At 35.1% G+C, this 19,247-nt stretch overlaps 1 protein-coding gene across 1 annotated transcript; it reads right to left on the bottom strand.

The window, feature by feature from the left end:
* Positions 1–4,849: 4,849 nt before the first annotated feature.
* Positions 4,850–17,271, bottom strand: LOC136233604 (pectin acetylesterase 7-like). The gene is made up of 14 exons (XM_066023334.1): positions 17,145–17,271; positions 16,897–16,979; positions 16,165–16,294; positions 15,998–16,077; positions 15,762–15,848; positions 15,549–15,673; positions 15,418–15,478; positions 15,282–15,335; positions 15,090–15,167; positions 14,896–15,001; positions 14,550–14,698; positions 14,222–14,317; positions 5,113–5,559; positions 4,850–5,032 (listed from the first exon to the last, which is right to left on the bottom strand). Exons 1-14 carry the CDS (start codon positions 17,269–17,271, stop codon positions 4,850–4,852), a joined length of 1,806 nt encoding a protein of 601 aa, XP_065879406.1.
* Between the last annotated feature and the right edge of the window lie 1,976 nt (positions 17,272–19,247).

The raw sequence follows: 19,247 nt of genomic DNA, 5'->3' as shown, positions 1-19,247 counted from the left end.
TGAATTGTGGTAGATATGTGAGAAGGGGAAATAGACATATATAGAATTGCTCGGATGAGAGATAGGAAGACGCGAGATCTCGGAAAAGTTAAATGTGTGAAGGATGAGGACCAGAATGTCCTTGTTGGAGATAAAGATATCAAGGAACGATGGAGGTCCTATTTTGATGACTTCTTTAATGGAGATCGTAGACAAGATGTTGGAGATATAAGTATCCTTCACGATATGATAAATCATGAATGCATTCGGAGAATTCAAAAGGGTGAAGTCAAAATGATAACTTGGGGAAAAATCCTTGATCGGAGCACTTCCCTGTGAGGCGCCGTTGGGATCGGTCGGGGACACTCCGATGCCAAAGTTAGTAATATTTCTGAGAATAAACTGTAAGCACAAAAGTAGAGAATCAGTAAGTGTACCTTTGATCCTAGGAAGCTGAGGTATTTATATAGGTTTCTGTAACCTTCAGCATTAATGGGGAAGCAGGTGAAGAGTTGTGACATTACTCATCTTTGATTGCTATCAATTCTCCATTAATCCCAGCATTTATCATTAAAACCCTCAGAGTTGAGGTATTCGAACAGTCAAGTCTTTATTCCCCTTTAATGGCTATTAATTGCCATTTAATTGTATTTATTCCCATTCATGGATGGTAATAAAGGTGCCTTTTGGTATTCTTGGATCCGTCAAGGCGTGTGTACGCTCTCCTTGAGAACAATGGTGGGTCTCCATTACTCGCTCTCATCGGGCGTATCTCGTTATGGCGTATCTCGCCATGGTCCACGTGGTGTGGCATAATGCTAGAAACTCCTTCATTTTCCTCATTATTTGCATATTCACCCCTGCATTAATTATCATTAATTCCACATTAATCATGCATAAATATCTCTTTTAGAAGAAATAATGGTTTGTCATTATCTCTATTAATTTTCCCTTATTCCTTATTCAAGAATAATTTGGGTTGTTATCAGAAGCCCCCCTAATGGTATAAAAAGCTCTTTAGGGCTGTCTAAATGGTGTTTTATTTTTCTATCTTGGAGGAAAGTGGACCCGCCCTAGATGGGGGATCATATATGGAAATGATGCGCCTTTTGGGGCTTCCTTATGCGGGATCTTATGAACAAGATCCGCCTTATGTGGGATCATATATGGATATGATGCACTTTTAGGGGCTTTTGCTTCCTTGTGGATAGGTGGCCAACCGTATCCATTGTTATCCTCTAGGGGCTTCTTGAGAGTTATATTTCCTTTAGAAAGGGAATAACCCGCCCTTTATGGGACCATTTGTTCCTATGACATAGGATTATGATTCGCCTTAGGGACTTCTTTTGTTCAGTTCTGCCATATTGAGGAGAATGACCCGCACTTAGGGATCAGTAAGAATGATCATCCATTTAGGGACTTTTGTGCATTTTGTGGAGGCGAGACTTTGTTATTTCTATGATGAAGATGAGGATTCATTACTTTGATGAAAACGAGACTTCATTGTTTGGATAAAGATGAGACTTCATTAATTGGATGAAGACGAGGCTTCATTGATTGGATGAAGACGAGGCTTCATTGTTTGGAGATGAAGACGAGGCTTCATTACTTGGAGATGAAGACGAGGCTTCATTACTTGGAGATGAAGACGAGGCTTCATTATTTTAATGATGAAGACGAGGCTTCATTATTTGGAGATGAAGACGAGGCTTCATTAGTTGGATGAACCTTTTGCTTTCCAGAACTATTTTTACTAATGCATTATATCTTTTAGCAAGTAATTTTCTAGAATCTGGTTTAGGATTTCTCTGATTGTTTAGGGTAGGTGGCCAGCCGTACCCCAATGTGTGAACCTTTGTGAAGGTTTAGAAGCTTTTATTCCTGGTGAGGAAGTTAAGCTGCCTTAGGCGATCGATTTGCTTCCTATCTTTGAGGTGAATCGATCTGCCGCCAGGTCTTGAGACTCTTCTTTGGGAAGAGTATTTGAGAGTGTAAAGTTCTCACGTCTGAGAAATGTTTTAACTCTGTCTCTAACGGCAATCAATTGTTTCCTATCTTTGAGGTAGATCGATCCGCCGTTGAGATTATTGTCCGATTGTTTGTAAAACTTAAGTACAATTGTTTTAATCCTTATGGTCGCCATTTACTTTTACGTTTGCGTAAGTAAATATATAAGTTTGTAGGATTTAATATGGAGTAGGTGGCCAGCCATACTCCGTTGTGCGAACCTTTGTGAAGGTTTAAAGCTGTTCTATTCCTTCTAGAGGAAGTAAAGCTGCTTAGGGGATCAACTTGCTACCTATCTTTGAGGTGAAGCGATCCGCCCGTAGGACTTGTGAACCCTTCTTTGGGAAGGGAGTGAGAGAGTGTAAAGTCCTTGCGTCCAAGGAATGTTTTAACTCTTTCTCGAATGGTGATCATCTAAAGATGGATCCGCCCATGAGAGTGTTCTCCTATCTTTGAGGAGAAAGTTGAGGGTGTAATGATCTCATGTTTGAGACGATTTTATCCCGCTTTTGATGGTGGTCAATCCTTTTCCTGTCTTTGAGGAGAGAGTTGAGCTCATTTGAAAGCTCCTGAGGGTCTGTGCTTCTTATCTTTATGGAAAGGGGATCCGCCCGTGATGGGATCAATTGTCCTATCTTTGAGGTAATTGATCCACCTGTGGAACTTTTCATTCGCCAGCCACTGGGCGTATATCAGCACTAAAAGCTAGGCAAATGAATATAAGAAGTATGGCGAGAAAGAATAAATTATAAAATATAGGATACTATAACAGTTTAATGCACATATAAGAATATGTAAAAATACTGATTTTTAGGCCCATGGTTCCGTCTTTTCTGAGCAACTAGAACCGCATCCTCAATGATGTTTAACTTATGAGTAATCACATCTGGGCTTACTCATGTGGGGATCTCATTCTCCTATGTAAATACGCTTTCAGACTCAATGAGAACTTTTTTAACATCCTCTTTGATCTCAAGTTTTAATCCTTTGGCGATCCGCACCCGCTTTCCATCAGCAATAAGGAGCGTTTCTGTGTCGCCCAAAGCTGTAGTGACAAGTTAATATTTCTCACCTTCGTCCTCTTTGGATTGTGGGCGGATTGATAGTGACGCCGAGTATAAGTCTCTTTAGCCACCTTTTGGTTCCCGCTAATCATTACTCCTCCTTTGCTGGTGGGAATGTACATTGTCAGACGACGGATGGAAATTAGGGCTGCAACCTCTGGCCCTTGGTCTGGATAGTGTGACCCGTCACTCCAATGATGTCAACAATGGTTGTTTCTATTTGGATCGGATCAACCTTTAGTTTGGCGAATGCACCTTTGGTGATGACATTGCGAGAACTGCCCGTGTCTTTACTCGCTTTATTTTATCTCCCATCCTTGAATCTCCATTGTTACTACCAATGCATCTGCATGTGGAGAGATTACTGGACCTGTTTCTGCAAAAGGAGCAATGGAGGGATGTTTTATCCAGAGCGGATATTTTTGCTTTTTCCACGGGTGGCTGATACACTGGTCCATCTGCTATGACATTAATGACACTTTTGAATTTATTTTTGGGATCTGTCTTCTGCTTGTCATCTTGTTATTTGTTATTCTAGACAAAGCTATCTAGTTTGCCAGCTCCCAGCAAGCTTCAGTGTGGTGGCCAACCTGTAGTACGCTTTGGCGTTTCTTCCAACGGTTACATGCTCCCCTCCTTTGGGTTCAGGATATGTAATGTCCCGCTTATATTGATTCTTTTCTTTTATATTGTGGCAAGTTGGAAGCTTTAATCGTTTTTTCCGCCTCGTACCCCATGATCCGCGCTGTGAATGGCGAATTCCTATTAACTGGATGGCGTATCTTTCTGAATTGTTCTCTTGTCTATCTAGAGCGACATGTACTCGCCTTTCAATCTCATCATCCATGTGTTCAATGTTGAATCGTGATGGTGAAGCCGGCTCTTGATCTTGATCATGTTGAGGTTATACTTGGAGCTATGGTTTAACGCGGATGGATGTTGTCACAACCGTGGGAGCCGTTTTATCTAGCTTCGAATATCTTGTCTCTGCATCCTTCAACATTTTGCTAACATAATAGATGGAGAACTGCTGACCTTTTTCTTCTTGAATAACCACGGTGCACATAGCTTTATCCATGACAGATTGATACAAATGCAGGTCTCCCCTTCAGATTGGTCTGCTCATCAAGGGTGGTTCTGCTAGGAATTGTTTTATACCTTGATATGCTTGTTGACAATCTTTCTAGTATGATGATCCGCCCGTTCAACCTCTGGATCTTTCAATAAAATCTCTATCAAAACAATCTCTCATGAAGTGGATATTAATATCGAAATGCTTAATCCTTTTATGATCAATGGATTAGTTGTTATTGCTATAGTTGATGCGTTATAACGCTGATAAGTGTTTGTGTTTTCTTTCTACCACACCATTTTGCTGAGGTGTGTATGGACAAGTCTTTTGCTCGAGCCTCGGCAGACGGCCGGAGAATTGAATTTTTTTTTTTAAGTAATGGTGTCTGGTAATATTTTGGATAGAATTATATTAACTCTATGTAGTATTATTTTCAATGTTTGAAGGTAGATGGGATGATTAATGATGTTTACTTCTATTTGAGAGGTCCTATGTCCGACTCTCTCCGATCAATAATTATAAAAACATGTTACCCATCCCGCCATATGTTTTTAATTCCACACATTAATGAGGTAGCCGGGACTCGAACCCTCGACCGTTTGGTCCTAGAGGCTAGGATACCATGTCATGAAACCGATTGAACTAAAAGTTCGAAATGATAGTTAAGACTCAATCATTTATCTTATATTAATGTCTGACATCCAAAAAAAAAAAAAACATGTCCCAATCAATAATGCCACATCAAATTTGAATCTACTTTCCTGGCATCATTACTAGAATCAACAACATTCATAACTACTTTATTATGAATAAAGTGCAATAAAACTTCATGTTGAAATGACTTCTTGGTGAGCTTGTGCAATCCATCTTCAAAAAGTCCTACAGCCAGCACATCATTAATCTTCTGGTCCTGTAGTAAAGCTAATCTTGTTAAGCTAGAAAGAAGTTTCTTTCAAGTGGCCATGCTTATTAAGCTAATCTTGTCAATACAGGGTATCCCTTAATCTTGAAACAAGTTTCTTTCAAGTGGCCATGCTTATTGCAGAAAGAACAAATCATTTCTTCCTTTGATTTGTAATATGTTGGTGTAGATTTGTTGAAAGCCAAGTTAGCAATTTCTAACTTCTCAATGCCTCCTATATTTTGCGTTTGCCTCTTCATTTTCTTAATCATAGCATAAGCCTTATTCACAGAAGGTAATGAATCTAACATGGGAATTTGGTCTCGAATGTTATCATAAGAATCATTCAATCCCATAAGGAACTGCATAAGATGATCAACTTCCATCATTTCCACTTGTTTCCTCATAGCAACTCCATATTCATAAACAAGAATGGGATTTAAGTCAGCAAGATCCTCCCAAAGCTTCTTCAATTTTGTGTAATACATACACGCATTCATAGTGCCTTGCACTAATGAATCCAATTCCTTCCTAAGCTGATAGATTAATAGACCATTAGCTTTCTGGTACGTAGTAAATCATCAATCCTCCATTGTTGAAGGTATAAAACCTTAACAAAAGCTTCAAAAAGTTTACAGAGCAATTTTACCCCTAACGTCTAAAATGGTACAATTTTACTCTTAAAGTTGGCTGCCAATAGCAATTTTACCCTTAAGGTTGACAAGTTGGGTCAATTTCAGACATTATTATAAAACACATATTTTGTTAGGGGTGGGCACGGTTCGGTTAACCAGTCCATTAGGCAAAAAAATTAACCGAACCGTTATCAACGGTTTTTTAACCATCCAAACCGAAACCGGTCCATATCGATCGGTTAACCATACAACCGGTTAACCATTAATTTTGGTTAGGTTTTTCGATTAACGGTTTTTAACAAATTCTCACCAGTTAACCAAAAATCAACGGTTAACCATAATTTTTACCCAAACCTAAATTTTTAAACAATATTAAAATACACATAATTTCAAAAAATTCAAACGAAACGAATTCATATAAAAGTTCATAATTCAAACATAAGTACCGAATTAAAAAACAATCCATCAAATTTTAAAACATAAAGAAATGTAAATAATATTTCGTCAAAGTACTTATTACAACATTAATACATCAAGTTTACATTCAAGTATAATCCATGTTATTTATTTATATTAATATACGTTATACTCTACGTTAAAGACTTTTTTTAATCTTATAATTTATGTTATATAATTATATATTAATTTTTTTTAAAAAAATTATATTTATTAAACGGTTCGGTTAACCGTTAACCGCGGTTTTTGAAGCTCTAACCCGAAACCGAAACCGAAACCCGTACCTATATATTTTTTTAACCATTAAAAAAACCACAAGTTCGGTTAACCGTTAACCACGGTTTTTGAAACTCTAACCCGAAACCGAAACCGGTACCTATATATTTTTTTAACCATTAAGAAAACCACCAGTTCGGTTAACCATTTTTTCCGGTTCGGATTATCAGTTTTCGGTTCGGTTACCGGTTTGACCGGTTTTTTTGCCCACCCCTATTTTTATCGCTTATTCTACACCAATTGCATATAATTTCATTTAAAAAAAGATTTATATTTTCTGTGATTTAATAATAGACTTGGAGATTAATATTTATAAATTTGGCGAAATATTTTAAATTTTTTTATCCAACTCAAATAATAGATAATATATTTTTAAATTTTTTTTCACGTCTAATCATATGTTTATGATCTGTTACTAATGAGTGATAAAAATGACTTACATATGAAGTGTAAATGACAATATTCATGACCGAGAAGGCAGTTTGATGAATTATTTTTCAAATTGACCCAACTTGACAATGTTAGAGGTAAAATTGCTCTTGACCGCCAACGTTAGGGATAAAATTGCATCATTTTAGACGTTATGGGTAAAGTTTCTTCTGGTCGTAAATGTTAGGAGTATTTTTGCACCTTATCCCTTGTTACAATAAAGAGGCTTATATAGCTCTCTCAATTAAAAGTAAAAGACCAAACTAACCTAGCTAGGATTACAAGTCATTAAGGAAAGATAGGGATAAGATGGGTGGAAAATAGGGGATGATAAACTGGCATTTATGGAATTGCATTTAGATGGCAAGATAGTAAATAAAGGGTGGTAGAAACAGTAATTAACAAAAAATCAGAATTTTGGTAGATTTTGTCCTTCCTATCGCATAGCCACTTTTGACTGTAAATCCATGCCGCGCGGCGTATGGTCTTCAGCTCGTCAGTGTCACATGACGTGTGGGCAGGGCACACGTAGTGTGGCACAACTTAGGGGCTGTCCAGAATTTGGCTTGAGCTCCAAACGACGTGTTGGTGTGTGACATGCCGTGTGGGGATAAATTTGAGTAGTTTCTCCACGAGTTCGTCCTTGCTTCATATCTCACACGACTTCTTTTGATGAGACTCGAATCCTTGAAGAAGATGCTTGCATCATTTCCTCAAAATGTTGTTCTAGCTTGATCCATAATTTTCAAGCAGTTTTAACATAGAGAAATGAATTAACTAAATCTTTAGAAATAGATTCTAATACCCAAGATAATACCATATTATCACATTTAAGCAATCCCTTGTTTCACTCGCGACAACAGTTTTTAGCAATACTCCAAAAAGCTATGAATCTTGATTTCTTCATGCATAAACACCTTGATTGGGTAGTAACTTCTTAAAAACAATAAAAGCACACAAAATAGTGACAAACTATTAACATTTACAATAAATCGTTACATTTAAATATATAATAGCTACACAAAATATAAATTTATAAACTTCATATCAAGATCTAATCAGAGCTCGGTCCAACCCGGCCCATGATACCCATTGATAAGGTTACTCTCCTTAAATAATATGAAAAAGACTAAATTTCATATCCTATCCCAATTTTTAAAGAAAAAGTTAAGGATGATACATTTCGTATCCTATCCCTTGATTAATTAAGTGAATTACTATATCTAGCCACAAATTCCTACCTCTAGCCTCGGGAATTGACCGAACTACCCTTTGCACAAAAAATGAAAAAAGACAATACCTCTCAAGAACCCTAAAGACTCTTCGATCAAATCCGGACTAATTTTTGAACCAAATCATGGATGGTGACAGAGGACGAAAAGGGAAAGCCAAAATAATATGATTTATGTTTTTTTTTTTATTGATTTACGCTTCGTTTTTGGATCTGTGGGAGTTTCTTTGAAATCGCAGTCAGGCGTATGAACATCACGCCCGACCTGTGGTTCCGGCGTAAGAACATCACGCCCGACCAGTAGTGTACTCTTTTATTACATTTTAACACTTTTGATATTATATGTACTCTTTTATGTTTATTAATTTTTATTTTAATGTTTATGTTGTTAAATTTTATTTGTTAAAGGATAATCCGAGTTAAAATGCCGTAATTTTTATTTCTAAACGGTTAATTCGAGTTAACCACAATCATCAACAAATTTTTTTGGGGATTTCTTCATGCGGGCGTGAGGTAATCATGCCTCACCGTAGGTGCGGACGTGATAGCCTCACGCCTCACCCTGTGGTGAGGCGTGATTACCTCACGCCTCACCACGTGGTGAGGCGTGATTATCTCACGCCCGCGTGCCGGGAGAGGTATTTTTCCTCCATTTCCCACCTCAAAGCCTAAAAGGGTATTTTCGTCCTTTCACGGGGCTAGAGGTGGGAAATTGAGGCTATGTTTAATAACACCCTTAATTAAATATTATTTTTTTTGATGGAAATTAAATATTGTTTACCTCAAAAGGAAAAGTTTGAGCGGATCTTCAGCAAGTTTTCTAATTTCAGTTAGAAGCATGTATGTATAAATATGCATTACCTTCGGATTTTTTTTTTTTTTTTTTGAAACAACCTTCGGATTCATATTTAATTAATACTCTTTCCTTAAAAAAAAAAAATCGGATTTATTTATTTATTTTTTTAATTATTTCATAGTAAAATTATATTAAAAAAATGGTCGATTTAAGATCAGGACAATGGTGTTATTTTCTAATTTGTTTACTTGTAGTTATTAAAACACAAGCAATATTAATAGAAAATATTCCCATTACTATGATTATATTATTCCACTTCATAATTCTTTTTTATTTCTAATTTATGTTTTTGTTAATCAAAGTGCATAGATTTAAAAAAGAAAAACTGAAATTTATTTTAAACAAAAAATTGTTTACTCTGTCTAATTGCATTAACAAAACAATTTGATCAACCTCCTTAATTAATTACATTCTGTAATTGAGATTTATATTAGGAAAAATTACAAAACTAGGTCAAATGGGAGGTCCATTTACATATTTAACTCATTTACTCAACCTACTACATATCTAGACTCATTTTGTGTGACTTTCCCTTAATACCCCTAACCTTCCCACTTCCTCCCTTACGCGAACGTTCTCTCTCCTCTTCTCCTTGATTGCGCGAAACGGTGGCAGCTCCTCCATTAATGATTCTAAGACTTTTGATCTTCCTATCTTCCTTTAAATTGCACGAAATCTGCTTCATTTCTCCAAATCACAATGAATTTCTCTTCTTCCTCTCTTCATCTCTTGATTCTGCAACTTCCTAATCCTAGAAAACGAAGTCATGGTTCTTCATCTTCCATTTCCTGCTCGTTCGAAGAAATGGTGGTTCTACGTTATATTCATCGTTTTTCTCAGTTTATCATATTGGGTTCATCAAAAAATGTAAGTATATACTGTTTTTTCTGCGTTTTCCCCATAAATCCACTTAGCATATGCGGTTATCGCGAGGTCTTTGGGGAGAAATTTTTCGATTTCACTTCGCGAAACGCTGATTACACGAAGTTTGCGAGGTAATTCGATAAATTTCTCTCGCAGACTCCGCAAAATCATCGTTTCGCGAAATCAGAGCATCACATTTTTCCTCGCAGACTCCGCGAAATCATTCTTTCGCGAAGTCAGAGCGTCACATTCCTCCTCGCGGATGTCGCGAAATAATTGTTTCGCTAAGTAAAATCACCATCTTCCTTGCACATTTATGTTCGCATACTTAGCGAATCATCGTTTCGCGAAGCCAAATCTTCATTTTTTCTGACTAACACGATTAAATTTTTCTGAAGGTGGTTGAATACGTAATATTCATTCCTGGAAGCTGGTGTGTTAGGGTGCCATGAGAGACATCCATTCAAAAATGCATGGACTTCCAACCATCAGTTGTGAATAAAAGTCTACACCGTGGAACATGTCCATTCCTCAGTGGTTAATAAGCGCCTATGTGTCGTGAGACATCCATCCATCTGTAGTGAAAAGTAGCCTATGTATAATGAAGTGATTTGTTAGGAGTTTATTGTGGCAATCTTAGTGAATAGTAGCCTATGTATTATGAAGTGATTTGTTAGGAGTTTATTGTGGCAATCTTGTTGTAATTTTTGTTGTTGTTGTGATTTTAATGTTGTTATTGCGGCAATTTTGTTGTAAATTTTGATAATGTTATGATTTTAATGTTAGAATTCGTTGTTGTTTGCCCTTTTTTGTTATATACCACTTCGCGAATTAGCTTCAAAACACATCCAGGCTTCGCATATGCGAACTAAATTCATCAAGCAAACCCAAACATTTACTTCGCAGACTTCGCATAGTATGGAATATGCGAAGTCAGACGGGATGGGGCGAGCCGCGCGTAAATATTGGGGGTATTTTTGGAAAGTCACACAAAAGGAGTCTAGATATATAATAGGTTGAGTAAATGGGTTAAATATGTAAATGGGCCTCCCATTTGACCTAGTTTTGTAATTTTCCCTTTATATTAATTTGTTTGTTAATTGACAGTTTGTTTAGATGGAAGTCCGCCAGCTTACTTCATGGAAAAGGCTTCAGGTACTGGGATTGATAACTGGATTGTTCTTATGGAGTTTAGTATTATTTATATTTATATTTATATTTATATATTTTTTTTGTATTCCATAATTCAATTATATTTTGATTGAAACAATTTTCATTTTACATTTTTTTTGGTAGGAACAAGAAAATAAAAAAATTTTCATTTTACATTCTAACATCAATTATTATTTTAATTTTATCATACACTAATTAACAATTACTAATAGCTACTAAATGTACAAGGGTAAATGGTAAAATTGGCCTAATTGGAAAGCTTATTTACATATTTAAACTCAGTACAACATCTCCTATCAAATTAGAAACTTTCAAAGTTAACTTGTTTTTGAAATACACTTGGTATATATACTATCACTTAATATATTTTGTGCGGAACATAATTTGTATGGAGACAACTGCAGAATGATTTTGTGGTGCGATTTTTCCTACATTTTTTTTTACGATTTTTGCTGCGATTTTTGGGTTTAGTTTTCTAGTGATTTAAGACCTTATTAGGGTTAGAGTTGTGTTAGAAACTTATTTGAGATATATTTGCGTGGTTGAATGTTAGAAATCCTCTTATTTCAGCAAGAAGATAATTTTACGGTCATGAAAATCTTCCATAGTGGAAGCAACTGTGAAGTAAATTGTCAATTGAATTTGCTCTGCAGTTGCTTCCACTACGAAGACCTCGCAGTGGAAGTAACTGCGAAGTAAATTCATATAAGTCATTTCAATTTGCTCTGCTTGCGTTCAATGCGAAGGGATTGCAAGAACTGCGAAGACAATTTATCTTATGTTTCGTAGTTGCTTCAATTGCGAAGTATTTTTGTTTTCATGTTTCCTTTATACTTTCTTTCTGACCTTTGCCATTGAATCGTAGAAAAAATACACCAAAAAACACTGTAAAAATCGCACAAAATTGCTACGCAGTTGTCTTCGCATAAATTATGTCCCGCACAAAATATGTTAAATGATATTATATATACTAAAGGTATTTCCGGAAAGTTAACTTAGATTGGTAAGAGCTGGTGTAATGAATCTAAATATGTAAATGTGTCTCTCAATTGGGATAGTTTTGTAATTTATCCTTAGACCAAATAGGTTCTTTAAAAAGTAGTTCAAAAAAGGGGAAAAATATAAAAATAATTCTTGTGGTTTATCCGATTTGCATAGGCAATTTTCGTAGTTTGAAAGTTCGCAAACACGGCTATGTGTTTTTTTTTATAGTTTACAAATTCGGTCATTTCTTCAAGAACTTTTGTCATGACTATTTACTCTAAAAAGGAGCGATTTGAAGCAATTAAAAAAACCGACTTTGTAAATTATCTCAAATACACGATTTAACTTTATAAATTAACTAAACTACAAATATTGTTTGGCCGAAAAATTAATTTACATATTGTTTTAACTGCAAAATTTATAAAATACAGACCCACGTTTGCAAACTTTTAAACCACGAGAATTTTTGTAAAATGAGAGAAAATTATTGAGAGAAAGTAATTTCGTAAAAGAGTAAAAATATAAAATAATCCCGCCTCTTATTATTTTTTAGTATAATACTCGTTTGGCTTCCTAAACTAAAGTTTCAAAATTAATTAGGACCTTAAACTATCAAAATCATCAATTAGATTTCTGAACTAAGCAAAAATCATCAACCGAGTCTTTATCCTAAGTAAAAATCATCAAATGAGTCTCAATTGAAAATCATTCGATTGAACAGTTTCAAATCCTATTCCCCAAACTCATTATGAGCCAACACAGAGATCATTATAATCCATGTCAAATAGTCACATTTTATCATGTTAGGATAGGTTGATGACTCAATTGATAATTTTGATAGTTTAAGGTCCTACTTGACTTTGAAGTGTTAAAGCATCTCTAACAACCTCTTAGAAAGTTAAAATTGGAGGAGGGAGAGTAAAAATCAACTCCAGTAGCCTATTAGTGGCTCTTCAAATCATTAAGAGCCTTTTCATCATCTCTATTGGTACAGAGCCTGTAACGACCCGGTCCAGAGTGGGTGGCGTCGGGGTAAAAAACCTGAGCAAGGAGCGGCCCTAAGGGATCATGATAGGGCATGAATGAACTGAATTCCGCATTGGAAATGGGGAGAGAGTGACTAGCACTTATTAGTAAGATGAGAATCCAATACATGCAGACATGTTTTAAAGCCCGGAGGCCAAGATGTTGGATTTGGACCAAAACGGACAATGTCTACATGGTATTGGACTAAGATGTTACAATTGATATTAGAACCGACTCTCCAAGATGTTACAAGATGAAACTATGACAACTATTGTTTAATAAAAATAAAACAACTATTACAAAAAAAACAACAATACAATTGAGAACAACATAACTACAACATAAGAAAAAACATCGAATAATTACCTTCTGAAATATAATATTATTTATCATTGCCAATGAATATAATGGTGAAATACTATCTATCATGCTTTATATAAATGTTTATTTGTGACTTTTGAATTTTTCTTTGGGCTTAATACATCATTTGCCCCCTGAACTTGTCCAAAATGGTTGATTGGCCCCCTGAACTTTCAAAGAGTCTCGATAGCTCCCTGAACTTGCATAAAATGTCCAGTTAGCTCCCTGAACTTGCATAAAATGTAATCAACTAATCACTCGGTTATAAAAAAGTAAGTTAAATGTGAAAGATATGTTGCACGCATCTTAAAAAAGCAAAACGTCCAAGGTCGGGGTATGCGATTATAATATTAGAAAAGAAAATGTTTTATAGTTGAATAAGTAAGAAATTCTTTTTTAACGTGTTTTAATCTATTTTGAGAAGTATGCAATAATATTCTAAGACACGTGTAACATATCTTCCGCATTTGACTTATTTTTTTACAACTGAATAATTAATTGATTACATTTTACGCAAGTTCAGGAGGTTAACTGAACATTTTATGCAAGTTCAGGGGGCTGTCAAGACACTTTGAAAGTTCAGAGGGCCAATCAACCATTTTGGACAAGTTCAGAGGACAAATGATGTATTTATTAAGCCTTTTTCTTTGCTTTGTATATTTTCATCTTTCTGTAACTCTTACTTTCTTTTATTATTTTATTATTTATTATTTTAATTAATAGGCTAGTAATTATTTAATATATTATAAATATAAATCTGTCGTTTTTAATTAATTAATTTTTTTTTAATTTTGATTTTTTATTACATTGACACCTCATCAAAAAAGCCTTCAAAACACTTCTCCTCATTTCTCTATGCTTCCGCTATTAAATATAGTATAGATTAATACATATTATTAATTAAATACAATTTTGGGACAAGTTGGGTTGCAAGGATATGGGCAATCGATCTTCCGAGACACCACTCTATTATTAAACCAATCCCCAATTGCCTCTCCAATTTTCTGAAAAAGGAAAAACTAAATGCAATTATTAGAATATTTTTAAAAACATATGTAGGAAAATATAAAGAATTTTTACTTACATCAGGTATAATATACTCGACTAATTAAAAAAAAACTATATATAATAATTTACAGGAGATGATTGATGTTAAGAAGTAGAGATATACAAGTTATGTTATTTGATTGTAAAATTTCTATAATGAAAAATTTGTATAAAATAAAATAAAAATACCGTATTATTAATAATGGGCGACTTATCAGCCAACCAGACAGCTGCAGATTCAGATTGGCAATGTACATAACATGAGTCTATGAAATATCCATTTCCTGGTTTGCTTCCAGCTCCACTGTTTAGTGCATTTAAGAACTGTCCCCTGAATGCTATTATTTAACAAAATTTAAATAATATTAGATACCAATATTTAATTGGTTCAACAAACTCTGATACCAAGCTAAAAAACCAATAATTAAAGTATGTGTTGTACATGTTTCAAATTCAATGGACATTTACGTGAAAGAGTGTGTCAGATATAATAATAAAAAATAATTTATCACTTTTATAAGGCTGTGATAATCACCTTGAACATATTGAAGTTGGTTAGGAGAGCATTTCTCCAAGTCAAGTCTACAAGCCTTCCATACTCCGTTTTTATCCAGAGCTCTTGGCGCAAAAATATTCAAAATCTGAATCATCATACTAATTAATTAGTAACCACAAAAACATCGTTAATCTAACCCCGTTTTAACTTAATTGCTTCACAATTTCACTAACCTGCCAGAAATCATAAGCCGAATTCAGCACGAAAAGCGGTGTTTGCATTGTCTGAGCCACATATTGTGGGAAGAAACACTGCAGCAACAACAACAACAACGAACATTATCACTGTAAGAATCGCTGAACTTGTATATTATTTAAAAATAACGTTTCTCAGTGTCCGTTTCGATTTCTGTTCCCATTACTTACCAATTCTGGCTTGTTTTTAGAAGTGCAAGATGCAGGCAAACTCTTTGCGGATCCCTATACCAAAAACATGAATATAATACTTGTAAAATGGAGCAAAAATGTATCTTAAAATGAGAATAAATGACAGTGAAATTACATGTAACGCGATGACTCGGCTGAAGAAATTTCCAATTTCAAATCCTTTGGCTACATCCATTCTGGAAAAGAACACATCAATGTTTAAGATTTTTCATATACTAATTAATTAGGATTAGATTAGTTAATTACCCGTGAATGAAATAACCAGCATCAGATACACATTTAACATTAGCAGATGGTGGTAGGAGAGCATTGAATTTATCACAATGCAATATTGCTGCTAATCCGCCAGCCGAACACCCAGAAAGAATAGCCTGCAATTTTAAATCCGAAACAAAAATTATCTACGAAACTTCTAAAAAAATTAAAAAAATAAGAAGAAATTTGATTGAAAAAACATACATTTTTAGCATTTTTCATGCCTTGTGCCAATAGATCATCAATAACAGCTCGCCACACTCTTTCTCCTCTGAAATGTAGATTAGTTTTCTGATACACAAAAAATCACCATTCTTTAATTAAATTGATACCATAAACCCACTGACACGACATGATTGATGCGATTATCATTTTTCTAGCATTCATAGTATACATAACACGACTTTGAGACGAAAAGCGAGGATTGATTTGGAGCTTACAGGATCCACAGCTTCAACATCACTAGTGAAGGAAGAGCCATCACAATACTTGATATTTATTCTATTCCAGTTGTAAAAGTCTGCATTTTTATTAAAATAAAAACTAAAATTATAAAGTAATTAATAGAATAATTAGAAATAAATGGACCCAATTTATATATAATTACCAGGATTAGCAGCTTGCTTGCTGCCAAGAATGCCAGAAAAATCCATAGTCTTGTTCATTTTCAAAGAAGACCCTTTAAATGTGTCTTTTCTTTCCATACAGCTCACTATATCATCACACCATCCTCCTCCCTGTTATGTTCATCAAAATCCAGCTGCTTAAATTTCTTGAAGTGCAAAATTGCTCCGTAAACAGTTAGGGAGCATTTGGTTCCCAGGGGTAAAGGAAAAGGAAACAATAAGCATTAATTTCACCTATATGTTTGGATATGTTTAGGAAACGGAATGGGGGTAAAGAGAATCCAATTTCCTACCGGGCTTGAGGTGATGTGATTTAACCTAAAGTGGGGCAAATCCATAATCTAAAATGGGTAAAGAGAATGAGTTTTTTTTTTTAAAACAAACAAGAACATAGAAAATGAAACCCTCTCATTCTCATTCCCATTCCCATTCCTAAAGACCCCGAAGCAAACGCTCCCTTAATGATTCAAAATTGCAGGATAAAATTTTAACATTTTTTATGTTATGGTATAAGTTACAAATTTAGTTCGTATCTTTTGTTTGGAGAGAGATTGGAACATAAAAAGAATATGAAATTGCACAAACAAAATCATTTTTTTTATCTTTTATTACCGAAACTTGAAATTACAACGTTAATGGATCATTGGGTTAAAATTATACTGTTTTGAAATCCGACAACTAAATTAGAAACAAATATAAGTAGTAAAACTAACCTCCATGTTAACGAGCCAGTTATCAATACCAGTACCAGAACCCTTTTCTAAATGGTAAGCTGGTGGGCTTCCATCTAAGCAAACTGCAATAATCAACAAATATAACAGACATTTTTTTTAATAGTTTATTCGATTTCTCGATTCAAGGCTCACACATACCTTCCCCTATTAAAGTTACTCAGAGTCGAGATCTAGTTTAAGCAATTAGATTCTAAAAGTAGAAGATCTTTAAGTTAGTAATAAATTACCAGCTCCAGTGGCCTTAGCAGATTCAACAATGGTAATGGAGATGTTCCCAGCTTGAGTTGTGGTGGCCATTATTGCCATAAAAACTAATGCACTGAAACACCATTTGCCTAATATTGAATCACCCATTTTTGCAGAGAAAATATGAAAAATTTAGGAAAATAAGCAAATGGCTGTGCTTTAAGTCTTAGGACAGCCGGCTCTTCGCCTTGCTTCCTATGACTTTCTTCTATGCTACCCTCAAAACATTGTCATTTCCTTTTTCTATTATTTTATTCCTCTATTTATTGATTCTAATAAAACACTACTACTATTTTTAAAATTATATAAAAATTCTAAAAAATATATGGTTTCTTTTTTTTTTTATCATGTGTTTAATATTTGGATCACACATTTAAATTTGTGACTTTGACACTCTTTTTTATTTAGGTGACACAATATATTTAGATAAAAGTTGGTACAAATTAATGGAGATTAAGGAGATTGAGGAGAGAGCTTGATATTGGCTTGGTGAATAACTTACAAGTTGAGCTGTGGTAAATATATGTGAGATGTGACAATAACACCTACATCAATGTAATCTCTGATGAAGTGGGTATCAATGTTGAAATGCTTAGTCCTTTCATGATCGATGAGATTAGTTGTTATTGCTATATATAGCTGGTGTGTTATTACAAAACACTGATATTTGCAATTGAAATGAAATTCGAAATTCCTTCGAAAGAAAAGAAAACCATTTGATTTCACGAGCTGTGGTGGATAAACTTGTGCATTCGAATTCAGCAGATGATTTACTCACTGCATTTTGTTTCTTAATTTTCCAAGATATCATTGAACTCCCAATAAAGTCGCAGTACCATGTTATAGATCTCCTATAACATTTGCACACAACCCATCCAGCATAAAAGACACATCTACCAATAGTACCTTTTAAGTATCTTGGTATGTGTAATGCAACATCCATGTGATGAGTGTGTTGCGGAAACGACTAGCAAATTGAAAGCTAAAGCATAAAACAGATAGAGAAAACACCGGAATTTAACGAGGTTCGGCCAATATTGCCTACGTCCCCAGACACTACTAAATATTATTGCAAATGAGCAATTACAATAGAGAAAGGAGGAGAAAACAACAAAGCCTTAGAAATTAGAGGAGACTTGTTGTGGGGTGCCTTAAGCCTAAAACCCAAGCCCAAATATATAGTGTTCCAAACTCCCCCCAAAAGTATAACTTTCCAATGTGGGACTTTGAACAACTAGTATACTCTATCCCTCTTCTTCCCTTTAGGCTAACATTATGACATTCTTAAAAGAGAGCCATTTTTTCTACAATCTCCACCTTGGCGATCTTCTAAGAAATATCAACCAAACTATCTCTCCATCCTTTCCTATACTCAGTAGTGTCTTCAAATTTCAACTTCAAGTAGAGATAACATTAATCAAGTCCAAACAATGTTGAAACTTGATTGATGTTACCACCTTCGTTGCCATATCTGCGGGATTATCAGCGGTCGGAATCTTTTGAAGTTGTATTTGACCCGCTTCAAGAATTTCCCTTACAAAATGATAACGAACATCGATATGCTTCGTCCTTGCATGATAGACTTGGTTCTTTGCTAAATAAATAGCACTTTGACTGTCACAATGCACTTTGACATGCTTCTGTCCGATTCCCAACTCTTTTAGCAACCCTTGAAGCCAAATGGCCTCCTTAACAGCTTCTGTAACTGCCATGTACTCTGCCTCTGTCGTAGACAAAGCAACTGTCGACTGTAAGGTAGACCTCCAACTAACTGGTGCCTTCGCTATGGTAAACAAATAACCAGTAGTTGATCGCCGATTATCCAAATCACTGGCATAGTCTGAATCACAATATCCCACTATGCATTCGCCGACTTTCACATCCCGCTCAAACACCAAACCAACATCCACAGTATGTTGGATATACCGTAGAATCCATTTCACAGCTTGCCAATGTCCTTTGCCAGGATTATGCATATACCTACTCACAACTCCAACTGCTTGTGAAATGTCGGGCCTTGTACACACCATCGCATACATCAAGCTACCAACTGCATTCGCATATGGAACATTTGACATATGTTC

This window comes from Euphorbia lathyris, chromosome 6 (genome assembly GCF_963576675.1).
Source record: "Euphorbia lathyris chromosome 6, ddEupLath1.1, whole genome shotgun sequence".
In the NCBI taxonomy this organism is placed as follows: domain Eukaryota; kingdom Viridiplantae; phylum Streptophyta; class Magnoliopsida; order Malpighiales; family Euphorbiaceae; genus Euphorbia; species Euphorbia lathyris.
This window is presented reverse-complemented; position numbering and strand designations above follow the sequence as displayed.

Excerpts from the sequence above, each read along its gene's own strand:
- LOC136233604 (XM_066023334.1), bottom strand. The coding sequence starts at position 17,271 with ATGGGTGATTCAATATTAGGCAAATGGTGTTTCAGTGCATTAGTTTTT. Across the intron at positions 15,674-15,761 it reads GCATGAAAAATGCTAAAAAT|GCTATTCTTTCTGGGTGTTC; the intron begins GTATGTTTTTTC and ends TTAAAATTGCAG. Across the intron at positions 5,033-5,112 it reads TCAAGATTAAGGGATACCCT|GACCAGAAGATTAATGATGT; the intron begins GTATTGACAAGA and ends GCTTTACTACAG.